This window comes from Python bivittatus, unplaced genomic scaffold (assembly GCF_059951505.1).
Source record: "Python bivittatus isolate LINGU-HERP-01145 unplaced genomic scaffold, Pbiv_v1 ctg000480_np1212, whole genome shotgun sequence".
In the NCBI taxonomy this organism is placed as follows: Eukaryota; Metazoa; Chordata; class Lepidosauria; order Squamata; family Pythonidae; genus Python; species Python bivittatus.
The window spans coordinates 89,597,716-89,620,268 of NW_028277075.1; the positions used below are offsets into that span (position 1 = coordinate 89,597,716).

General features: G+C 37.8%; 1 protein-coding gene across 1 annotated transcript; it reads right to left on the reverse strand.

Moving 5' to 3' along the window:
* Positions 1 to 688: 688 nt before the first annotated feature.
* MCM6 (minichromosome maintenance complex component 6) lies at positions 689 to 21,826 on the reverse strand. Its single transcript, XM_007437040.4, has 17 exons — positions 21,660 to 21,826; positions 20,282 to 20,428; positions 19,679 to 19,789; positions 18,319 to 18,568; positions 17,347 to 17,512; positions 16,766 to 16,911; positions 15,919 to 16,069; positions 13,998 to 14,139; positions 10,106 to 10,247; positions 9,885 to 9,992; positions 8,494 to 8,649; positions 7,278 to 7,406; positions 6,870 to 7,031; positions 5,428 to 5,563; positions 3,661 to 3,825; positions 2,633 to 2,772; positions 689 to 2,104 (listed from the first exon to the last, which is right to left on the reverse strand). Exons 1-17 carry the CDS (start codon positions 21,770 to 21,772, stop codon positions 1,991 to 1,993), a joined length of 2,478 nt encoding a protein of 825 aa, XP_007437102.1. The 5' UTR covers positions 21,773 to 21,826; the 3' UTR covers positions 689 to 1,990.
* Between the last annotated feature and the right edge of the window lie 727 nt (positions 21,827 to 22,553).

Consider the following 22,553-nt stretch of genomic DNA (forward strand, 5'->3'; position numbering starts at 1 on the left):
CTCAGTCAACATTGCCAGTGTAACTTTTGTGGGAAACTTGGCACTATCATAGCAACACCACTAAGTTTTTTTTATCCAAGCTGGGCTTCAAAGGATCAGAAGAGGGTTAGAACCAAAGCAGAGGACACTTTTACATCTGGCCACCTTACCTGGATTCTAAAGCATGCACAAAAACTATAACCTTTTCCCCAACATGGTATTCTCAACACCAAAAATTCACCTTGACAAACAGATAGTAATGAGATGTTCTGTAGAAAAAAATTGTGCATGCATAAGAGAGAACTAAAACTATCCTCGTAACATGGCCCAACCTGGATTACCAGCACCATATACATTTTTAAATTAGCTTCCATTCTACATCTTAATCAGCTGGCGTGAACTTCTCTCCATTTGATCAAGGCCAAATGGTAACAAAATCTGCTTATTCCCAAATTATCCTAATAATATTTGAGCATCATAACTCAGCATTACTTAAAATTCAGTTTTAAGTTGATGTTTAGACAAATGTCAATACCCAGCAAGATCAATATAGGAATGTGCAATAGGTTTTGACCATGAAACTCCTGAGCTTACAACAGCCTTTCTGAGCAATCTGAGTACGAAACAAGCAACATACACGCTTTGAGAATTTCGTCCCAAGCATAAAACAAAACTTGACTTTTTTAGTTGGGATATGCAATGTTTTATCTTTTTTTTTTAAATAATATTTTATTGAAATTTTAAAAGTTACGAAATTAAAAGTTAGAAATGAAAAAGAAAATTGAAAATACAAATTATAAAGAAAAGGAAAAGTGAGATAAAGTAAAAGAAAAAAGATATGAAAAATAGATAACTTCCAATCTATCTCTGGTCTTAGGAATAGTAAGACTACATAAGTGCTAGTTTTTAATACATTAAGTAGGAATAATTCTTTGTCAAAACATATCCCATTACATTTATAATCTAATCTTCAAATCCTGTAAGCTTCACCCCACCTGCATTTTGCAAATAGTCCTTCAATGGTTTCCATTCTTTAAGGTAATAGTTATTTGAGTTTTCTTTTAATAAGCAAGTCAGTTTATCATTTTCTGCCATTTCCATCAGTTTTAACAACCATTCTTGTATTGTTGGTAGTGTCTGGCTTTTCCAAAATTGTGCATAAAGAAGTCTTGTTGCGGTAATCATGTACTGAGTAATTCTAATAAGATGTTTTCCTATTTGAAAATCCATTATCCCCAACAGGAATAGTTCTGGTTTAAATGGAATCTGTATTTGTAGTATGCTCTGCATCAAGGTTTGTATTTGAATCCAGAATTTCTTTGCAATTTTACATGTCCACCACATATGGTAAAACGACCCTTCTTGTTGGTTACATTTCCAACGAATGGTGGAGATTGTCCCATACATCTTTGATAGGCTTTGGGGTGTCATATAGCATTGATACAACATTTTATAAAGATTTTCTTTCAAATTATAACATAAAGTAAATTTTAATCCTTTAGACCACATATTTTCCCATTGCTGCATATGTATATTATGTCCAATATTTTTTGCCCATTTAACAATGTGTTTTATCTTGATCATTTCAACCTGAAAATGGTTGTTTTGGATATTCCAAGTATGAAGCAACATATTTTCTGTTTCATGCGTATCTTCTAAACAAATCATTTTGAAACTGAATACATATATATATAGTGAAGTTTTTTTTTTAATTTATTGGACACAAAGAAGAAAAAATTTACAGAGCAAGATTGCACTACTGAACTATTACATAAGATTTTTTAAATGTAAAATACAGAAGAAATAGATGGCAGCTTTAAAAAAATAGCATCCTTTACCAGGTTTTATGACTGTTCCTTTTATCTCTATAAAAGATTATTTAAAAAGACAACGTAGGCGAATTCTAAGATAAATCTTGGATTAGTCAGCTATCTACAAGTGATGCATATCAGCTAGTGAGCCATTATCTCACTGGTATGAAATGGATTTTGTAGCTTTGCTTTCTCAGTCTCTAATCCTCCAGCAAGTAGTTAGGATTAACTACAAGATAGGGGTCTTCATCAAAGCTCTGTCCTTCCATGGAATCTTTTAATCCTGAATGTGTGAGTTCAATTAGAATGTGATCCTGAAACAGAGAATTCTTGGTCAGACCATATTTTAAAAAATCAGAAGTACAGTCACTAAGTAAAATGTCATCAGTTTCACTTAGACTGATTTCCAAGTACCAATTAATATTTTGCTATCTTAGTCTTGCTTGCTCACCACACTATGAATATATCCATTTGTACAACACTGCAATTTTAACAAACAAGAGGTCTGTTTTGCATAAATGATAACAAAAGCATAACATTGCAATTTTATGTATTTCTATTCAGAAGTTAAAAAGACTTTCTATTTTCTAAGTGTGCATAGAATTCCAGTTTATATCTAGGAGTAAATACCAGCTTCTGTACCTTAGCTCAAGAATTTGATCCTTAACTCAGTGGCACACATCCAGTATAAAATGTTTTAAGTGGTTCTTTACATATTTAAATACAAACATCCATACTAATAAAGCTTATTGGTTATTATTTGTATCAAACTTTATGCAAGGAGCTCTGAATAACATTTTGGCTTCAGAGCCCTAGGCCTTTGAGTATATATATATACCTACATAGTGTGTAAGACGATGAATAACTCTTTCTATTACTTTCTTTTTATTGATGAGTTCTTCTTCAGAATCTATTTCAGATTCAATTTCCTTTAGATACCAATTGATAAGCTCACTCTTTTTTAAGGCAGCATCATCATTTTCTGCAATCAGGAGAAAATAATTTTATATACGTTTGTAATAATACATTTGGTAAGCGTATAGTTTTTAGCACATATTTTTATCCATATCTCAGTCAACTTTACAACACCTTGCAAAGACTGATAAAAATGGTGTGCCTCAACCGTTAGCCAGGTTTATGGCTGAAATGAAAACTGCAGCATTTAGTACAAGGTCAGTGGTTGCGTACGTACCGAGCAGATACACACCACAAAAGGAAAACACTCATAGTAGAATGCACTGGAAATAAAGCTTAGGTATAACAACCTGGAACTTCCAGTCATCTGCATTTTGAATGCTGTTTACACAGAATTCAATTCCTTTTCATCTACCTTAACAGCAATGGAGTTTTTTGTTTGAAATATCACAGGCACCCAGAGGTTGGGGTAGAGGTGAATTCTCTTGAACAATGGGACCAGGAGGAATTGACCACCATGTAATTACTCAAACATTCAAAAATGGGCAACTACGCTTATATATCTACAGTATCATGGAGTTTTCCCTATGAAGACAGCAGTTAGTGCAGACTACATAAGGAAGAGATGGTAATTAGAACTTCCAGCTTTGAATAGAGTGCTCGTTTCAAATCTAGAACTATCCAATTTCATTATCCCTGATCAATAACCATATGCATCTGAGAAAAAGTCCATACAATTAGAATATATTTGCTGTGTTTTATCAGAATTTATACTTAAAAGTCTTTATTTCTATCAGAGATCTTCCATTCATTTCCAAAATACTTCAGAGTGTGCTATGATGAATCATTGATGAGATGAAGAGAATTTGCATGTGTTCCAACATCACTTGTCAAATAAGGGACAGATCTTAGAAGTGGGGGATTCCTGGTTCCCTTGAGGCTGATCTGTTCTTACCTTCTTCAGATCTCCTTAGATGCATTACAATGAGGTTAGAGATTCTTTGATATTCAGGGAAACTAAGTCTCAAGGAAGCCTTTGGAGCCACATCTTTACTGGAATCACCTGCATGGTCACTGATGCCATTCACCAAGCCATTAGTAACTACATTGTCTCCATCTCCTAGAAAACAGAAACAGTTTTGTATGCATTAGGCTGGAACTGATAAACCACTGTGAAAGGTATCAGGAAATAAATTGCTTTAAATAGTTTCCTGCTTTATTCACTCAAAATAAACACTAACAAACATAATGACTGTCAGTCAAGTCAAGTAGTTTTCTCCAAAGCTTTTTCCTATCATTCCTTGCAATAGGATGGAATAGTGCCTACATTCTCTGTTTGTTTGGGGGACTGATTTGAGAAGCTGAGGATTCCAAACTCATTCTGGTTTAATCCTCCCACACCCCTTTCTTGAAGCTTTCAAATGGGAAGCTGGTTGTGACAGAATGTAAACCTGATCCTGGGAATGGATGAACGAACCGTAACGGGAGGATTTTTTTAGAAAGACAATTCCGTGCTGTGAAAGAAGAAAGTGTGAGAAAGAAACTTAAAACAACCACAGACTTGATTTTGTTTGATATAAGATGCCGTAGAAAGAAACTCTGATAGGTTTTCAAGATTCTGTTATTATACCCTACCACTATGAAGTGCATTCCTGAAATCACTGCTGTTCCTGTTCCTTGACCTTGCCTACCTCAAAGGGCTGACTTTGGCAAGGCAATATGATTTACATCCTCCTAGACCAGAAGAATTTATTGTCTTTCAGGATGCTTTATCTCATAACTTGTGAATATATGGTTTTATGTGGCCCATCAAGTCCCTTTTTTATGGCCTTGGAATCCCTTCTAACCATGATTGTTGAAAATTGATGGCACAGTCTGTTTTCGTTCTGAGATGGGAAAAAGATGAAACCCGTGGTCAAAATCCTAAAATAGTTAAAAAAAAAATAAAGGACACTCCCCTAACATTTCACATATGTGATGTGGCTCCATTCATTTTGTGCACTTCAGTGCCCCTTCAATACTGTGGTATATTCCTTGGGCACAAAAAAGGCATTCTTACCATAACTGTTTAAAAACATTCAGTGGGATTAGGAACAATGGGGGCATTATTTTCCTTCATGAAATGGATTCTTTCCAACAGAAACATTCACTCACGTCTTTCTGCAACTATGCAGGTTTGGAGACATAGTCTTAACTCTAAAGTAAAAATTATGCCAGCTTCGTTAGGTCACTCTATGTTGTTAACTGTTTTTGGCACAATTCTCTCACACCAACTCAGAAGTCAGTCCAACTTTCAATGGAGCTTACTCCTAGGTAAATGAGTAAAGCTCATATAAAGCTCCACAATAAGTCTCTCTTGGCATTTCGTAATAGGTATCATGAGTTAATGAAGATGTATAGAAAAAGTCCAACAAAATCTGTATTCAACTAAAAGCTTTTTGGAAACAAAAAGCTTCCTAAATTATTACTTAAAGTTACTTACAGTGGTACCAAGCATGTCTATTGTCAAGGCATTTCTAAACTTAGCAGTAGTATTAATTAGATAAGATCAACTTAAAGGGCCTCAACACCACTTAAATTGGAGTGGAAACAAGCAGACCAGAAGAAATGGCACTCAGGATTTCCAGGTAGTCCTGCTACTTTGCCTTTTTGCCTTTGATGGGGATCTCCTCACTTGAAACTGAGAAACACATTGGCTAAGACTTATCTGCAAATCACTCACTGGCAACTCCATCCTGGTCCTCAGGCTCTTCAACTGATTGTTCTTCATCTTGATCTAAATTGATATCTGGAGTTTCAACTCGGATGATTGATTTGTTCAATAACCTGAAAGCTTCCTTCACATGTTTTGGATGAACCTTGGAAGAACATTTAGGCAGATTCAGATGAAAGGATTTTTCTTCATGTACTATGGTATCATTCCAGCATTCCAGCACAGCTTTTGCAGGTAAAGCACAGAAGAACAACACAATTCTTACCAAAGATGGGAATCTGTGGCTCAGCAGATGCTGATAAACAACTTCCAGCAGCCTCTCCTGTTGGCTGGGCTGGCCAAGACTGCTGGGAGCTGAAGTCCAGCAGCATCTGAAGGGACACAGATCTCCTCTCTTCTCTGAGGGTTACTTTCCAAGTAATTCCCTCTTTCTGGCAAGGAATAGAAGGAATAAATTACACTAGATATACTGTCAAAAGCCAAGAGCTCTTTATATACATGAAGGAAGATGGTATCTTTTAATGAAATAGTTGGCACAGGAATGCACAAGCTTGAATTACCAAATCGCTCAGGAATATTAAAGATGTCTATGCTATACACAATACACTTAATCCAATTACTGAATTAACCTATTTTCTAAGCTTGCACAATATAATGAGCTAACTGAACAAACTAGGTTGCACATGCTAAGCCACACAAAGCAAACCAAAGATAAAGCTAACCATGGTTAACATACTGAACAAATGCAGCTGTTAGATTTGTAACTAACCTAATTAAGGGTGTGCATGAATGCTATTAAACTTGCAGATTGTTTAAATTGTCCTTTTTAAATATATAAATATAAATCTCTCTCATTCCCCTGTGTCTGAAAACTATTCTTATCAAAATTAGAAATAGATAAGAAAGCACCAAGCCACTTAAAACTGAAAACTTTACTTGTGCTGGTTAATGACCACAATAAAGTTATTTACTATTTACTGAAAACTTTATATAGATTTTTTTCAACTTGAGTTCTTGCAATCCTACATTATTTGTGCAAATATTAGATAGTATGATTAACTGATGAATGTTAGGGGTTTAGACAAGTGGCAGCACCTTGCTTGGGATCCAAAGTAAAGCAGGAAAGGGCCAGTTGGTAGTGGGATAGGAGACTACGATGGAAATCCAGGGCTGTAGGCTAGACTGCAAAGTTGAAAAATGCATCCAAAAGAATGCAGTGGCAAAGCACTTCCATTCTATTACCATAAAAACTACACAGATGTATCCATGTATTCACTGGAGTTTAACTCAAGGGTGTCTTATTAATCATAAGTATAAAATATTCCACCAAATGCCCTATTGGTAAGTATGGTGTACTTTTAGAGGAAACCATAAACAGGGACAATCAAACAGTCACAGTCAAATCAAGGAATGACCTCCACTCCCCACTGCACTCCATCAAATGTAGCTACCTCATCACAGCAATGCATCCGGGCCATGGCTTCTGACAGTCGTATCATGCTTTCCAGTTGTCGTACTGTGATTCTCCATGATGATTTTGTAATACCAGAGCCATCCCTTTGGCGTAAGCGCTTATACTGCTCGACAATAAAATCCTCTGACTCTTTAGAAATCTATTGGAAGCGGGAAATATGATCAAAATAATAGTCCATCCCTGCTATGATGGAATTTAGTAGAATTTTCCTTTTAAAAATTATTGCTATGCATTTTCTTGCCTGTCAATAGGATTTCATTTGACAACATGGAGGAAAACCAGTTCAAAACGACATTTCAGCAAATTGGAAGTAACTGCTTTGATATGATCCCATATCAAAATATACTATGTTTAAATAATAAGCAAGTTTAAAGATTCTCACTACCTTTGGTTTAAATTGCCTGGCAAAGAGAAGGTATCTTCGGATGTCATCAAGCGTATATATACGATCAATCGATTCATCTATCCTAGAATGAAGATCTACAATGCGCCTTGCAATAGCATAATCTGTAACCTAAGGAGAGACATTAGGCAGCATTACTGAAGATACAAGGAGCAGTATAATAGAAAAACTTTGGTAAGTCCAGATCTGCCATTGGCAATAATATTGGTGTTATCTTTCTCTCTGAAATAATAACTTTAACAGAAACTCCAATAAGGAATCATCTATGGCATGACTGAATATCGTCTTTGTTCAGACAATGAGTTCATTTGGATTTTGTGACATTGTTTTAAAATTTTGTGATTATATTAGTGTTACATTCTGCCTTTATTTTGTACCACTCAAGGTGGGGTACATAATATTCCCGTCTCCTATCTCCCAACATGGTGGGTTGGGCTGAGGTGGGTTGGGCTGAGAGAGAGTGAGTGACTGGCCAGCTTTCTACAACTCACCATGTCCCAGTTTCCTGTCTAGCACCTTAACTGCTAAACTAAACTGACTCTCAAAATAAATGTCTATCACTAATACCACCACGCTACTGCATCTTAAACAACTTTTACATAATGCTGAAGCATCCAAATATCTCTACGACCATCAGTTTCATAACCTCTTTTCTTTCTCCTGTTCTGCAGAATATCCCTATCACTGGCATTAGCATCTCTTTATATCCTTCCACCCATTTTTCAAGAAGAGCCCTTGAGTGCTTTTTAAAGGGAGAAAAGAAAGATGGAGGTAATAAAGAGAGAGGAAATTTCATCCACAGTTTCCTTATATTAACCTAGATAAAAGGTAAAAACTTCCTCAAGTCAAACTTGGCTCCTGATGGATCCAAGCCATTTCATATGTCCCATTATCAGCAGTTAAACAAGTATCACTCAGACAAGGCTATTCTTACTCCACATGTATTAAATAACATTCTGTTTCTAACCTGATAAAATTTGCACATCCTTAATATCTAGCAATATGCTCAGAATGTTAGCATAGTGTAGGAAAGTGTATTAAAATATAATGCAACTAATAACCACAAAATTCCCCTTGAAATTCCCCCTTACCCAGGTAAAAATGAAAAGACAGATTAAAAAGACACAGAATTGTACTTTATAGGTTGCATATAATTTAATCTATCATGAATTACATACAGTTGTAAATTCTGCATTACCTCATTGCATTCATCCACAAGAATAAAGAAGAGATCAAATCTAGACATGATAGGGGCTGATAGGTTTATATTCTGTTTCAAAGACTTGGCTCTATCATAACTTCCACCAACTGGATTTGCTGCTGCCAAAATTGATGTTCTAGCATTTAAAGTGGCCTGTTAAAAACAAACAAATAAAGCAAATAAAAAATATACCTCCCCCCACAAAAAATTACTGAGAAAAAACAGCTACTATGTGGACATTTATTTCATAAAGCTGATCAAACTGGGAAAAATAGTAGAAAGCAGGGAATACAAATTATATTCTTTCCCTCTTATATCTACAAAGATAGAGATTACCAGGACAAGTAGACACCTTTTGATGAATTTTGTTAGTACTGTATGTGATAATTCTGTTTAAGCCTCCAATCTTGCCCCAGTTAACATAAACCTAAACTGCTATCTTCATCCAGACTATGCATTATCTGCCTGGAACAAAGACCGCAGCCTAAATGAAACAAATTGTCTTTAGTTTGACAATTATTACTCTGGAGCAATTTAGATAGGATTACTGCCCAACCATCTAAGTTTAAAGCAGCGCAAAATGTTTTTTTTAAGCAGTTTGGAGCACAAAACTCCCCATTTACATGAAGTTGTATACCTGAAATTGTTCAAAAAGAGCAGTTCTTTTGATATATACACAAGGATGAATCTTGCCAAAAAGTTACTTCTTCCACATATAATTAGGTTTTAATATTTGGAAAATATTGGCATAGGACCTGGTTACTTGAGGGACCATCGACCTCCCATAATATCTACCCAGCCAATTCAATCTGGTAGGATTGGTGTGCTCCAGGTTCCTTTGATTAAACAATATTATCTACTGGGATCCCAGAAGAGTACCTTCTCTGTAGCAGCTCCTCTGGAATGAGGTTCCCCCTGAAATCTGGATGGCCCCCACCCTACTGGTGCTTCGAAGGGCTTCTCCCAAGCCTTTGACGAGGATAAGTCAAGCCCCCTGGGATTGTGTGGGTATGCTTTAGTTGTTTCATGCCTGTCTGGTTCTTGTCATCTTTGCTACTGTTTATTCTTTATTTCTGTTTCTTATTGCATTTAAAAAAAATATTTTTACTTGTGAGCCACCCAGTCATTAGGAGTCAGGCAGCATACAAATTTAATAAATAAATAAAAATTTAAATGTAGAGGGCGCCCGACTCCAAGCGACTCTGGGTGGCTTATATTTATGTAATTCTTTTCTAGAGCATTTAACCATTCTAAATAAACAATTTAGTGACGGAATAAAATTAACTGAAAGAAAGCAGCCGGAGCGGATCTAACTACAGAAAGCCTGGCAAATAATCCATGCTAATCCAAAAGACGAATACCTAGCAATCCTGGCAATGAACTTTTACCTTAACTCCTGCTTTCGTAATGGATATAGTTTGCTGTTCCATTGCTTCATGAATGGCAACTTGATCTCTCATGTCCATTTTGTCAAACTCATCAATACAACACACTCCCTGAAGAAGAATGCAACAGGAGATGTATCAATTCCCACTTCCATTACTGGGATGAATAAAATAAATGGGAGTCCTTTTCTGAAGTGGAAGGTACCACAATTTAGATAACTTACATTATCTGCCAACATTAGCGCTCCAGCTTCAATCACAAATTCATAGGATTCTTCATCTTTCACGACAGCAGCAGTTAATCCAGCAGCGCTAGAGGCCTTTCCACTGGTGTACACAGCTCGGGGGCTGAATTCCTCCACGTGCCTGTTGGATCACAAGTTGGTGACTCAGCAAGCAGCAACTTTACAAGACATACACTACACTGCTACAGTGACATAATATCAAAGCATAACACCAAAATTTGAATAAACACTCGTCTTATTGCCAGCAGCAAAGAGAAATAATCTCTGATTAGAGATTATTATTAGCTTTGCCTACTGCTTTGGATTTAGTTCAGAAGTAACACTTTGAAGCTTGCGTGACTATAAACACAACACTGGTGTGCAACTCATAAAAGCCAGCCATGTCTGTTTTTCTGAAGCAGTTCAAGGTACCTACAGGTAGTCCTCGACTTACGAAGCAACTGGGGCCAGAATTTCCATCACTAAGTGATGCAGTAGTAAAGCACGATCACATCGCTTAGTGACAGCAATCTCTGCAGTCCTGGTTGCTATGGTTAACTGAATCCCACGATTGTTAGGCAAGGCAGTTTGCTGTCGGCTTCCCACAACCAAAGTCAGTGGGGAAGCTGGCAGGAAGTTGCAAGTCTCAGGCCCACAGGCAGGTAAGTGGCTGCTGCCGGGTGGGGGAAGGGAGTGAGGGTGTGTGTGAAAGATGGCACACGTCAGGGAGGATATGAGGGGGTATGCAAAAGATGCAGCGCAGGTTGGGGAGAGTGTGCGAGAGGTGTGGTGTGGGTTGGGAAGGGTGCAAGGGTGTGTGTGAGAGGCACCGTGCAGGTCAGAGAGGGTGTGCGAGAAGTGTGGTGCGGGTCAAGGGTGCGAGGGGGTACGAGAAGCGCAGCATGAGTCAGGGAGGGTGCACAGGAGTGTATGAGTGGGGGAAGGTGTTCAGGTCAGAGAGACTTCCCCCAGCGACTATCCCTGCCGACTTCCCCATTGACTTTCTGGGGAAGCCAGCAGGGAAGGTTGGATATGGCAATCATGCAATCGTGGGGTGCTTGGCAACCAGTCCTAAGTGTGAAGGGGTTGCCAAGCACCCTCATCATGATCATATGACTGCGGGGGTGTCGGCACAGCTGGAACTCTGAGGACTGATCGTAACCACCTTTCGTTTAGTGCTGTTGGAATGGTCACTGACTGAATGGCTGTAGATCAAGGACTACCTATAATTTGATTTGACACCTCAAAATGATTTGAAGATTATTTTCAAAACTATTTTCCCCAGTTTTATACTTGGTATTTAGTGTAAACACTTGCAATTACAACCTACGCTTCTCTTCAATTGCATGCTAACCTTTTAGACAACTATTCTGTTCAGCTGTCATTGTGCAGTGTCTTGGGGTTCTCACCAACCAAAATGTTTAGAAGTCTGAAATCTTTTAAGATTTCACAAGACAGCACTGAATTCTTTAGAAATCTGCTAACCTCTATCCTATTTTTTAAGTGCTCTAGAAATAAATATTTCAGGCTGAATTATACAGTGGGGCAAAAAAGTATTTAGTCAGCCACCAATTGTGCAAGTTCTCCCACTTAAAAAGATGAGAGAGGCCTGTCATTTTCATCATAGGTATACCTCAACTATGAGAGACAAAATGAGGAAAAAAATCCAGAAAATCACATTGTCTGATTTTAAAGAATTGATTTGCAAATCATGGTGGAAAATAAGTATTTGGTCACCTACAAACAAGCAAGATGTCTGGCTCTCACAGACCTGTAACTACTTCTTTAAGAGGCTCCTCTGTCCTCCACTCATTACCTGTAGTAATGGCACCTGTTTGACCTTGTTATCAGTGTAAAAGACACCTGTCCACAACCTCAAACAGTCACACTCCAAACTCCACTATGGCCAGGACCAAAGAGCTGTTGAAGGACACCAGAAACAAAATTGTAGACCTGCACCAGGCTGGGAAGACTGAATCTGCAATAGGCAAGCAGCTTGGTGTGAAGAAATCAACTGTAGGAGCAATAATTAGAAAATGGAAGACATACAAGACCACTGATAATCTCCCTTGATCTGGGGCTCCATGCAAGATCTCACCCCGTGGGGTCAAAATGATCACAAGAATGGTGAGCAAAAATCCCAGAACCACACAGGGGGACTTAGTGAATGACCTGCAGAGAGCTGGGACCAAAGTAACAAAGGCTACCATCAGTAACACACTACGCCGCCAGGGACTCAAATCCTGCAGTGCCAGATGTGTCCCCCTGCTTAAGCCAGTACATGTCCGGGCCTGTCTGAAGTTTGCTAGAGAGCATTTGGATGATCCAGAAGAGGATTGGGAGAATGTCATATGGTCAGATGAAACCAAAGTAGAACGTTTTGGTCTAAACCCAACTCGTCGTGTTTGGAGGAGAGAGAATGCTGAGTTGCATCCAAAGAACACGATACCTACTGTGAAGCATGGGGGTGGAAACATCATGCTTTGGGGCTGTTTTTCTGCAAAGGGACCAGGTCGACTGATCTGTGTAAAGGAAAAAATGAATGGGGCCATGTATCGTGAGATTTTGAGTGAACACCTCCTTCCATCAGCAAGGGCATTGAAGATGAAACGTGGCTGGGTCTTTCAGCATGACAATGATCCCAAACACACCGCCCGGGCAACGAAGGAGTGGCTTCGTAAGAAGCATTTCAAGGTCCTGGAGTGGCCTACCCAGTCTCCAGATCTCAACCCCATGGAAAACCTTTGGAGGGAGTTGAAAGTCCGTGTTGCCCAGCGACAGCCCCAAAACATCATTGCTCTAGAGGAGATCTGCATGGAGGAATGGGCCAAAATACCAGCAACAGTGTGTGAAAACCTTGTGAAGACTTACAGAAAACGTTTGACCTCTGTCATTGCCAACAAAAGATATATAACAAAGTATTGAGATGAACTTTTGATATTGACCAAATACTTATTTTCCACCATGATTTGCAAATCAATTCTTTAAAATCAGACAATGTGATTTTCTGGATTTTTTCCTCCATTTTGTCTCTCATAGTTGAGGTATACCTATGATGAAAATTACAGGCCTCTCTCATCTTTTTAAGTGGGAGAACTTGCACAATTGGTGGCTGACTAAATACTTCTTTGCCCCACTGTATGTTTCGCATCTTCCTGATTCTTAGCACATGACCCCATTTTGGGAGGCAAGAAAAGTCTTGAAAGGATAATCAAGGTAACAAACTTGTCCCCCTTTTTTTGCAGCTGGCTTGGAAGCTATCCTAATGTAGACGGCTGCTAGCATAATGTTGCTTTCAGTTGCAGATAAGCCTGAATATGCATACTAGAAGTTCTCTGACTAGATGCTCCAAAGGCAAGTACTATTATTAGCCCATTACTTGTCGTCATCATTCAGTCAAATCCAAATGGCTTAATATCATTACATCATCTACTCTATAAATCAGGGATCTTTGAGATTATATGCTGAAGGAGAAAATACCCATCGTGCTCAAGTGGTTGCACATAGTCTTGAAAAACGACGACGAAGTGAAAAGAAAAAAAAATTTCATTGCACTTTCTCATACCTGGTGAAACTTTTCAGGATGAAAAATTTGGTGCAGCTCTAACAATAACTATTACAACTAATTTCTTCTGACAAAATTTTTCTTATTAAAATAAAAGTAGTTAACATAATATCATTGTTATGTAATACACAACATCAATATAGATTTAGAAATTTAAGCCTATCTAGTCTATTACTGTATTTTCACTGATAAAAACAATTCAGCATTTTTTCTAAATAATCTTCGCAACTTTATCTATAAATTACTTTACAGATATACAGAGATGCAGAGATCTGTAAGCCATGCCAACCATACAATTAACTCTACAACAGTGTTAGAAAAACTTACTTTAAAAATTGACTTTTGGCAGTACTTGGATCACCAACAATGCAAACATTGATGTCACCACGCAATGAGGTACCCTCTGATGTTGTCTTAGGAACTCCACCAAATAGCATAAGTAAAATCCCTCGCTTTACTTCATCATTACCTACACAACAGCAAGTAAATGTTAGGCACATTAAAGGTTTCACAAACACATGCACTCAGAGTAAGTTCCCTGAAAAAATGTATATAAATGAAAAGGCAACCTATTTTCTAGCTACTGTAATGTTGGCCTTAAACAATGCTCAAAACTCAGTAATGTTGCTGTAACTTGAACAGCAATAAGCAGGTCAACAATCAAAAATTCTCCACATTCATTATTTCATCCCATCTTTTCAGGATGTACCAAACATGATCAAGAAGCATTAAATTGGAACATTATCTCATATAGCCTCCTTAAAGCCCATAAGTGTTATATTTAGAGTATAAACATGACTTTAGACTGCTTATTGCATGATTTTGTGTGTGCATGTGTGCACCTTTGAGTCAGTTTTTGACTCCTGGCAACTGGCTGGACAAGTCCCTGCAGTTTTCTTGGCAAGATTTTCAGAGGTAGTTTGCCATTGCCTCCTTCCTAGAGCTGAGTGTGTGAGACTGGCCCAAGGACACCCAGGTGGCTTTGTGCTTAAGGTGGGATTAGAACTCACAGTCTTCTAGTTTCTAGCCTGATGCCTTATTCACTACACCAAACTAGCTGTCGACTGCATAATAGGGATACATATATACTCCTTGGCTCTATCCACAGTATTTGGAATCTACTAAGACCTCAAGAATTGTGGATCTTTTGTAGACAGAGAGCTACAATAATTGTTTAAAACGCTTGAAGAAAAAATCTATACCCGATTTCCAGCATGTTTTATTTATAAATATTTGAATGTCTTTTTCATGAGGGACAAGGAAGAAGATTTTTGAGCAATTTGAACAAACTTTTAGGAATTATGTGAATGTTGTAATTTTTGATGCCTTTTTTCCTTTCCCTTCTTTTAATGCTATTTCACAGTACTAGGATAGTCATATGTATGTAACACTTTTAAATTTCTTTTTCTGTTATTTCATTTGTTATAATAAACTATATTTTAAAAATTCATTACTTCATTATGTCTTTCTACTATGGCGCCAAACATGATTATTTACCAAGAGGAGCCCTTTCTTGGGAAGGGAGGGAGGGGGACAGGTTAAGAACCAACAAGACCTTCCAGAGAAAGGTTGGAGGAAGAAAAGTTATTTTCACTAATAAACACCTTATCATGAACTACCTCTCACAATGTTTTGGAGGGCTCCAACCTCCAGAAGCAGCTTTTCAAAGGACAGCAGGGGAAAAAATAATAAAAATTATCTCCTCCGCTGACGATTCAGTCCATTATCTCTAAAATATGTCTAAGTCAGAGGATGATTATAGTTCAAAATAGTCCACATTGGACTGCTGACACATAAGATGGTTAAACAGGCTAACGCTGCATTCAAATAAAATAAGCAATTTAAAATAATCTTTGAAACAAAGTCCAAGTCTATCATTTTGTTATTAAAGTGCAGAGGTTATTTGATAAGCAAAGAGATAGAGATACAGAATACAAGATTCCAGCAAGCTTCTGAGCTTATTTTCCCTTTGATGGATCTCTTGCCACTTCAGGAAAAATACAGACATGCCCATAAATATACTTATAATTTTAAAAAGATAAAGGGTGTCTCTGTACTCACAATTGCAGTCTATGTTACTTTCTGGATCCCAAACACACACTACCTCAAAAAATACTGCTAACAGTTAAATTAATTGTTCTGATCCCTGGTCTTCAGAGGAGACTGTTTCAGATTAGATGGAGTTTACATAATTCATTTGAAACATTTCCGAATAACTTAAAAATAATACTCCATAATTTGGTCTTACCATGTATGGTGGGAAAGAGGCTTGTACAAAGGTTGTGATACAGATTTTTATCTTGGCTCATTTCAAATACCTTTTCCCATTCCAATACTGACATCTGATTTTTAATGCTTTCTGCAGTTTGTTCTTCATCTCGAAGTTCTTTGCCACCAAACTAAGATTAAGACAAAATGATGAAAATTCAAAATACTGGAGACTAGAAAGTAATTTAAGAAAGCTTAAATCTTGAGGCAGAGAGAGGAGGTATGTCACAAGAAACAGTCAACTCAAGGAAAAAAAATTATGGATTGTGCTGTTTCCCCCATAAATACATTTTTAAAATGAGATGACTGTAAAGAATGTATGACTTCAGAGTACAGGTGGCAGATTACTCCCCAAATTAAAACAACTTCTGTGTGTGGAAAGCTAGCATATCAGGAAAAAACTCCTCCAGTGTAAAGTTCTCTGCTATTGTAGATTTTGCAGACAGCATCTACAAAACAATTACAAAAAGAACCTGCAAAAGCCCAACCATTCTACCCCCTTGTTCTTGTGACAGAAAACCTGGTGAAGACACACTGGGAGCTCTGCTTTAAATTGGGCAAGTCTGAATACAAAGCATTTAGAAAGCCTATTTGGAAGAGAAAGAGCTAAGCACAAAATCTCACAGTGAAAAAAAAAACTGTGACACTCTCTCTATGATATACTGTATGCAAAAATGATTTGCTAATTATTTAACATATGCTATTATCAAACAAAAAATCTTTAAGTATGAACTTCAACATTCAGTAAGAGGGAGCACAACAACAAAAACCCACTAGTGATTTCTTCAAGATGATCCTTACTGTTATTTCCCTTTAGCAAGACTCACCCTAGGGTTTGTTGGTGCCACATAACAGGCTAGAAAGACCAATTTATAGGACAGCTCTCTGACTCCAAGTGCCCGAAGTCCCCTGATACCTTCAGTTTCATAGCCTTCTTTTCCAGTCACACGAGAACCAGTTTCTGCTCGTACACCTGTAAAATGAGGTCTTTTAAATTCTGCTCAAGGAATACATATACTGAGGGGGAAAAAAACAGCTACCCACAAATATCTAAAGAATTTAAGAGGACATTGGACAGGCTACCATCACAGAGTCCCAATTTGTGCATCACATTAAGCCATGGTTTTCTTTAACCACAGCTCACTGAACTAGCCATAATGACTAGGATTCATACACAGCACTAAGCTAACCATGACAGCTTAAGATATCTAATACTAGCAAGAGAATAGTTCTAGGACTTCTAGAGTTGTCTGCTTTCTGATGTACTAATTTTTAAAAAATCATGCAGTAATCTATGTGATTCCTAACCTGCAATTTAAAGCAGCATACTTCAACAAGGCTACGCCATATGCTTTTGAGAATATGTAGGTAACTTCAGTACTGAAGACTCTAGATAGGATTCACCAACCTGGGGTAGACAGCTGAGATACATCTGGCACGACAATGAGAGAACCTGTGAAGTCACACTTGTCACCAGCTTGGGCAGACTCTACAGCTTCTGCACGCAAGATGACTTCAACGCTGCGAGGAATGCTCCCCCGGGGCAATTCAGCTTGTGTTTCTTGAATGCGAACCTGGGAAGACAGGAAACAGTAGGATGTCAGACCTTAAAACAACTAAAAATTAAACCTGAATATTTCTAGCACACAGACTTGAAAAACAATAAACCGCAGCTTGTATGTGTATTTATACAGAATTGATCTATAGCTAAGGAAGTTCTAAAAGATAGCAAATGGAAAAGCATTGAACAGACTCCTTTTAATTTCTCAACTAGGAAAACAAGTCTTATGAGACATACTGTCAGAAAAGCAAGCTTGTTTCTATCCTATGATCATGGTAAAAAGCAGAAATGAAAGATGGGAAGAAAAAAAGGGTTATTAAAACAACAGAACTCCAAAGAAATAAGAAATTTCATAAATAAGCATTAAAGTGGACACAATGATAGATAATTAAGCTGGCATTACAACCATTTTTTTGGTAAACACGATATAATTCTGTGAAAAGCAACAACACGGACATGATCAACTAAAAGTATTTTGTAAAAATCTACAACACATCTACCTTTTTAATAAATAATAAGATCCACTAAATTTTACTAGAGACCCAGGATTAATTCAGCTACAGTATAACCTGAGAGTGTTTAGCTAGGCTTATGAACATTAAACTGTTCCTTCTTTGCATTATGAGTCTCATGCTTCACTGCACCAGCAATGGGAAGATCAGAGAGGAAATAAGATATGGCAAAAGGAAAGAAAGGATAGGAAGAGGGCATTAATGTCTTGTTCACATAGTAACAAAGCTGGCATTTTGAACTAGAAATTGACTCAAGAATAACATACTGCTGTTTAAAAAACAAAGACAGCAATTCCAACTAAAATACCTTTTGGAAGTCAACAAACCGGGATCTATTCGTGTCCAGAAGAAATCGCTTCCTATTGGCACAGACTGGGTTTCTACAGATGTTGGGCTGTGTGTACTTGAACTGTTGTTCCACATCTTTTATCACTGTCTGGCAATCCAGACAGAGAAAGGTCCCACTTACAAGCTCTGGGTGAACAGGGTGGGTGCGAACTACCTGTCCGCTAATACGCATGAGGGATCCAATCCGGGCTGATGTCATTTCTCGAATTCTTTTCATGAAACAAAAGTCAAATTTAACAGCTTTTCAGTTTTAATACACAATTCAGAAAATCAGATAGGAGTTACATGGCTAATCATGGCCTATTGTTTTTTGTGGAATGCTCGCCTTGGCAAGTACAAAGCATTCTGTAGCTAAGAAAAGAATGTTCCTGCTGTGCTATCAGTTAAGACAATGCCTAGGGCTGTATTGACGTCTGTGACATTAGGAGAATGTAACCAACCCTTTACAGCATTATAGCCAAGGAACTTCAGTTGCAGAATTTCCATTATGTTCCACCTAGCTTTTAAATTGGGTTGGATAAGGTATCTTTGTTAAATCCTATAAGAATTCCAGATGAAAAATTACACAAATACAAGACTACATTAGACAAGGTATATGAAAGTTGAGGCCGTGTTTATATACCCTATAGAAAACCAATGTTTCAAAATTATTTTATTTATTTATTTGCAGGGCTTATAGGCTGCCTAGCAATATAATCATTCATAGTCAAGGAATCAAAACATTCAAGACCAAAGTAGGCCTATTCACCAGGCAGGGGAATAGTCACAGCAATAGTGTGAAACAAGTAAGTCATTACAGGCTTTCTGAAAGTTAAAAGAGAGGGGGGTATTCATATATCTGGGGGGGATAATATCTTGGAAGACTGGGGTAGTGACTGAATAGGCATGCTGCCATGCCCCTGTAGATGACAATCTCTAATTGAAGGGACATGTAGCAAACCCATTTCATTGGATCTTATCAGGTGGACATTATGTCACACAGGCCAAGAAAACACGCCTTCAATTTATTTAGGGGCACATTGCATAGATTTGCCAGCAGCTTTTGCTTAACTGTTCAGGGCAAAGCCAGAATGGATTCTATAAAACAACAAGGGATTACATATTAACATCATCACTCCTGGTGGACCATGCTTCTTGTATGCGCAACAACTATGCAAACATTGGTGGTATATTGTATTTTGCAGTTTCAGGGATGCTGTCAGATTCCAAATTCTCCTGAATCATGGATAATCACATGCAGAAATGCCTTCTGCAGTGAACTGACATTTATTTGTTACATAACACTGTAAAAGTGACAATTTAATCATCAAGAGTCTTACTTGTGCCTGGTAGGTAGATCTTGGAAAGCCACATAAAAATCTTTGTTAGGAGGAACATTTCCATGGTCTCTGGCAAAAGTTTTTACAGCCCGACACAAGAAAGGGTACACTCTAAAATACAAGAAAGAATTGTAATTGAAAGAATTATGCAAGCTTATTTCTCTCTCCCCCCAACATTCTCTCTCTCTATGTATTATAAATTTCCCTGTTGGCTTAGAAGTTTAATGAAATGGAGAATGTTTAATGCAAGTCAAACAAACAAGCATAAATATTGAATTATTTCCTGTCAAACCAATTCCATCCACCCTCCATAGTACTTTGCAAACCCTGCGTTTCTGTAAGTATTTCAGAAAAAAAAAATAGCCACATTCAAAAGGCTGGACATAATAGGTAGCAATTGGCCAAACTATCTTAAGATGTGAACTGCATATTACCATAATTTTTCATTTATCTGTAAACTCATTAGTATAACATTGTCTTAAGTAATTTAATTCCTTGATACTCTTGAAAACTTTCCCACTAAAACAATAATAGTTCAAACTAGTGATCTTGAAACTACCACTTCTATAATGATTATCAAATGAACATTTTGGATATTCTTACCTATAGAACTCTTCTTGGATTGTGGTAGCAAGTTGTTGATTGAATTGCTCCAGATCCTCAAAATTTACAGTTAATGTGTTTCTCTCTGGACGAATCAGCTCTTCTGCATCTTGCAAGTATTTAACTTCTCCATCACTATTCTGGAATCTGAGAATAGCAGTATTTTAGGGAACAATTTTGCAGAATTATTGCCTACACAGCAAGTTTATTTATGTATTACAATTACATATGAAAGAATTATAGTGAGACCCCATTATTTAAATAATTCTGCCGCATGGAAATTGTTCTCTATGTAATTTATCAAATATTTTAGCAAAGTTTGACACAATTATCTTTGTAAATTAACACTGATGTTTTGTCCTACAACAGAAACAAAACATTAACAAATCAGAGTTTTGAACCTGGTAAGATAATGTCATGCAAAAAAAGGAAATACTGTATTTGTTTAGGCCAATTCTTTTTTTTTTTTTTTTGCATCTGACATTAAAATCAAAAATAGTCCAGAAAAAAAGCAGCTAGCTTTGATTCAGCACTGTAAAATAACTTCAAGCACATTTAAATAACTTTACACATTTACTATATATCAGCAAGCTCAACTGAGATTCTATTCTTAATGCATGCACATACATACCTTGATGTAGTCTACTTTTCATGCATGCTTACTCATAAGAGAAACTAAGAAACAAGTGAATTTATGTTGGACTAAAAAAGCCAGGACAGTATTGTTGAAAAAACAAAACAAAACTGGGTCATAGTACAGAAATGTTAAGCTGCTTAAGAAGCAGAGACTAATTGACAGTTATTTCTGCTATGCAGATTGTTGAACTGCTTTATGTTCCTTGAGACAAATACAGCAAGGTACCCAGGGAACTTTTATTGTTATGTGACACAGTAGGTAATAAGCAAGAAACTGAATATCCAAAATGTACAGTTCCATTATCTCCTGGGAAAGGTCCAAGCCCAGTCACGTCTAGCATCAAAGAACATGTCTCCTGCGAAATACAGTCAAAACCAGGAAAAGGCTCTAGAAAGGTACCAGGACCAGAACTGCAACGTTCGGATATATGGAATGCCACTTTTCCCTCCATTTCTTTATAAAAGATTGCCCAAGTATAAAACCACAAATGTCAACTCAATGGTGTTTATTCAGAGCTACATAAACATAAAACTGCAGATTTTAGAACTAATTATTTGTATTCTGAAATAACTCCCACTGAATTCGAATGGCTTTGTTCCAGGTATATAGCTGTAGTTTTTAGCCCAGTGAAATGGGAATGAAGGCGAAATGGAGGCAAAACACACGTCCCCAAAGAAGATCCTGCCACTGCAGTTGCGCCCACCGACCACCACCCTTTCCAGTACTACGGGTGTCACTCACTCTTCGAGAAAGTCCTGAAACAACTTCTGGCACTTCTCAGCCACCTCATCACGGAGCTGCTTAAGCGCAGCCCCCGCGGCCAACCCAGCCTCCCCTGCCGCTACAAGATCCATAACGTCTCCTCTCCTCCGACGCCGACACAGGCAATGAAAAGAATTCGCGCCACTGCCGAACCCCCCGTGGCACAGTCTAGCCAATCAGAAGCTTCATAGTGGAAAGCCCGCCCCCTTCGAATGTTCGCCGGGAAAATTTTCGCGCCAAATGAGACTCAAGGAAGAGGAAACAGGAAGTAGGGGAGAAAGAAACGACGTTAAGGGGCAGTCTGGGAATCAGAAAAATGAAAGAGGGAGGGATTAGGTCTTAGTTGAAAACCACCGAAAGGAAAACGGTTATCGTTGCATACTCGATTACGGAAGCGTTAAGTCGGTTTTGGTGGAAGGGGAGAGGAATGCACCGCACAGTGCAGTCTTATAAATAGCTACTCAGAAGTAAGCAACATTGCTCTTGCAGTAGCAAGCAGAGACACTGGGAGAGAAAAGCGGTACAGTAGTAAAGGTTTGCTTTGAGGAACGCCGATCTCCCTGCGCAGATGCCGTTCAGTGCTCTTCTGCCTCGTACCTATTCAGGTACTCGATTAAACCCCACATTTTTTTTAAAAAAAGGGAATTAAGTCTCAAATGACTTAGATGGGTATTATGATAGGGCTACAGGCTGCAAAAATACGGATGACTAGTAGATAACAAAGGAACGTTTTCTGCATGTCTTTGCTCCCATCGTCCATACTTTGCAGCTAGGTATTGCAGTCCTCATGCTTTGCTTTACGACTTAACTAAATTTTTACCTTAGAGGTAACTTAGAGATTTGGAGTTTGGGGGTTTCATTTTGACCTTTGAT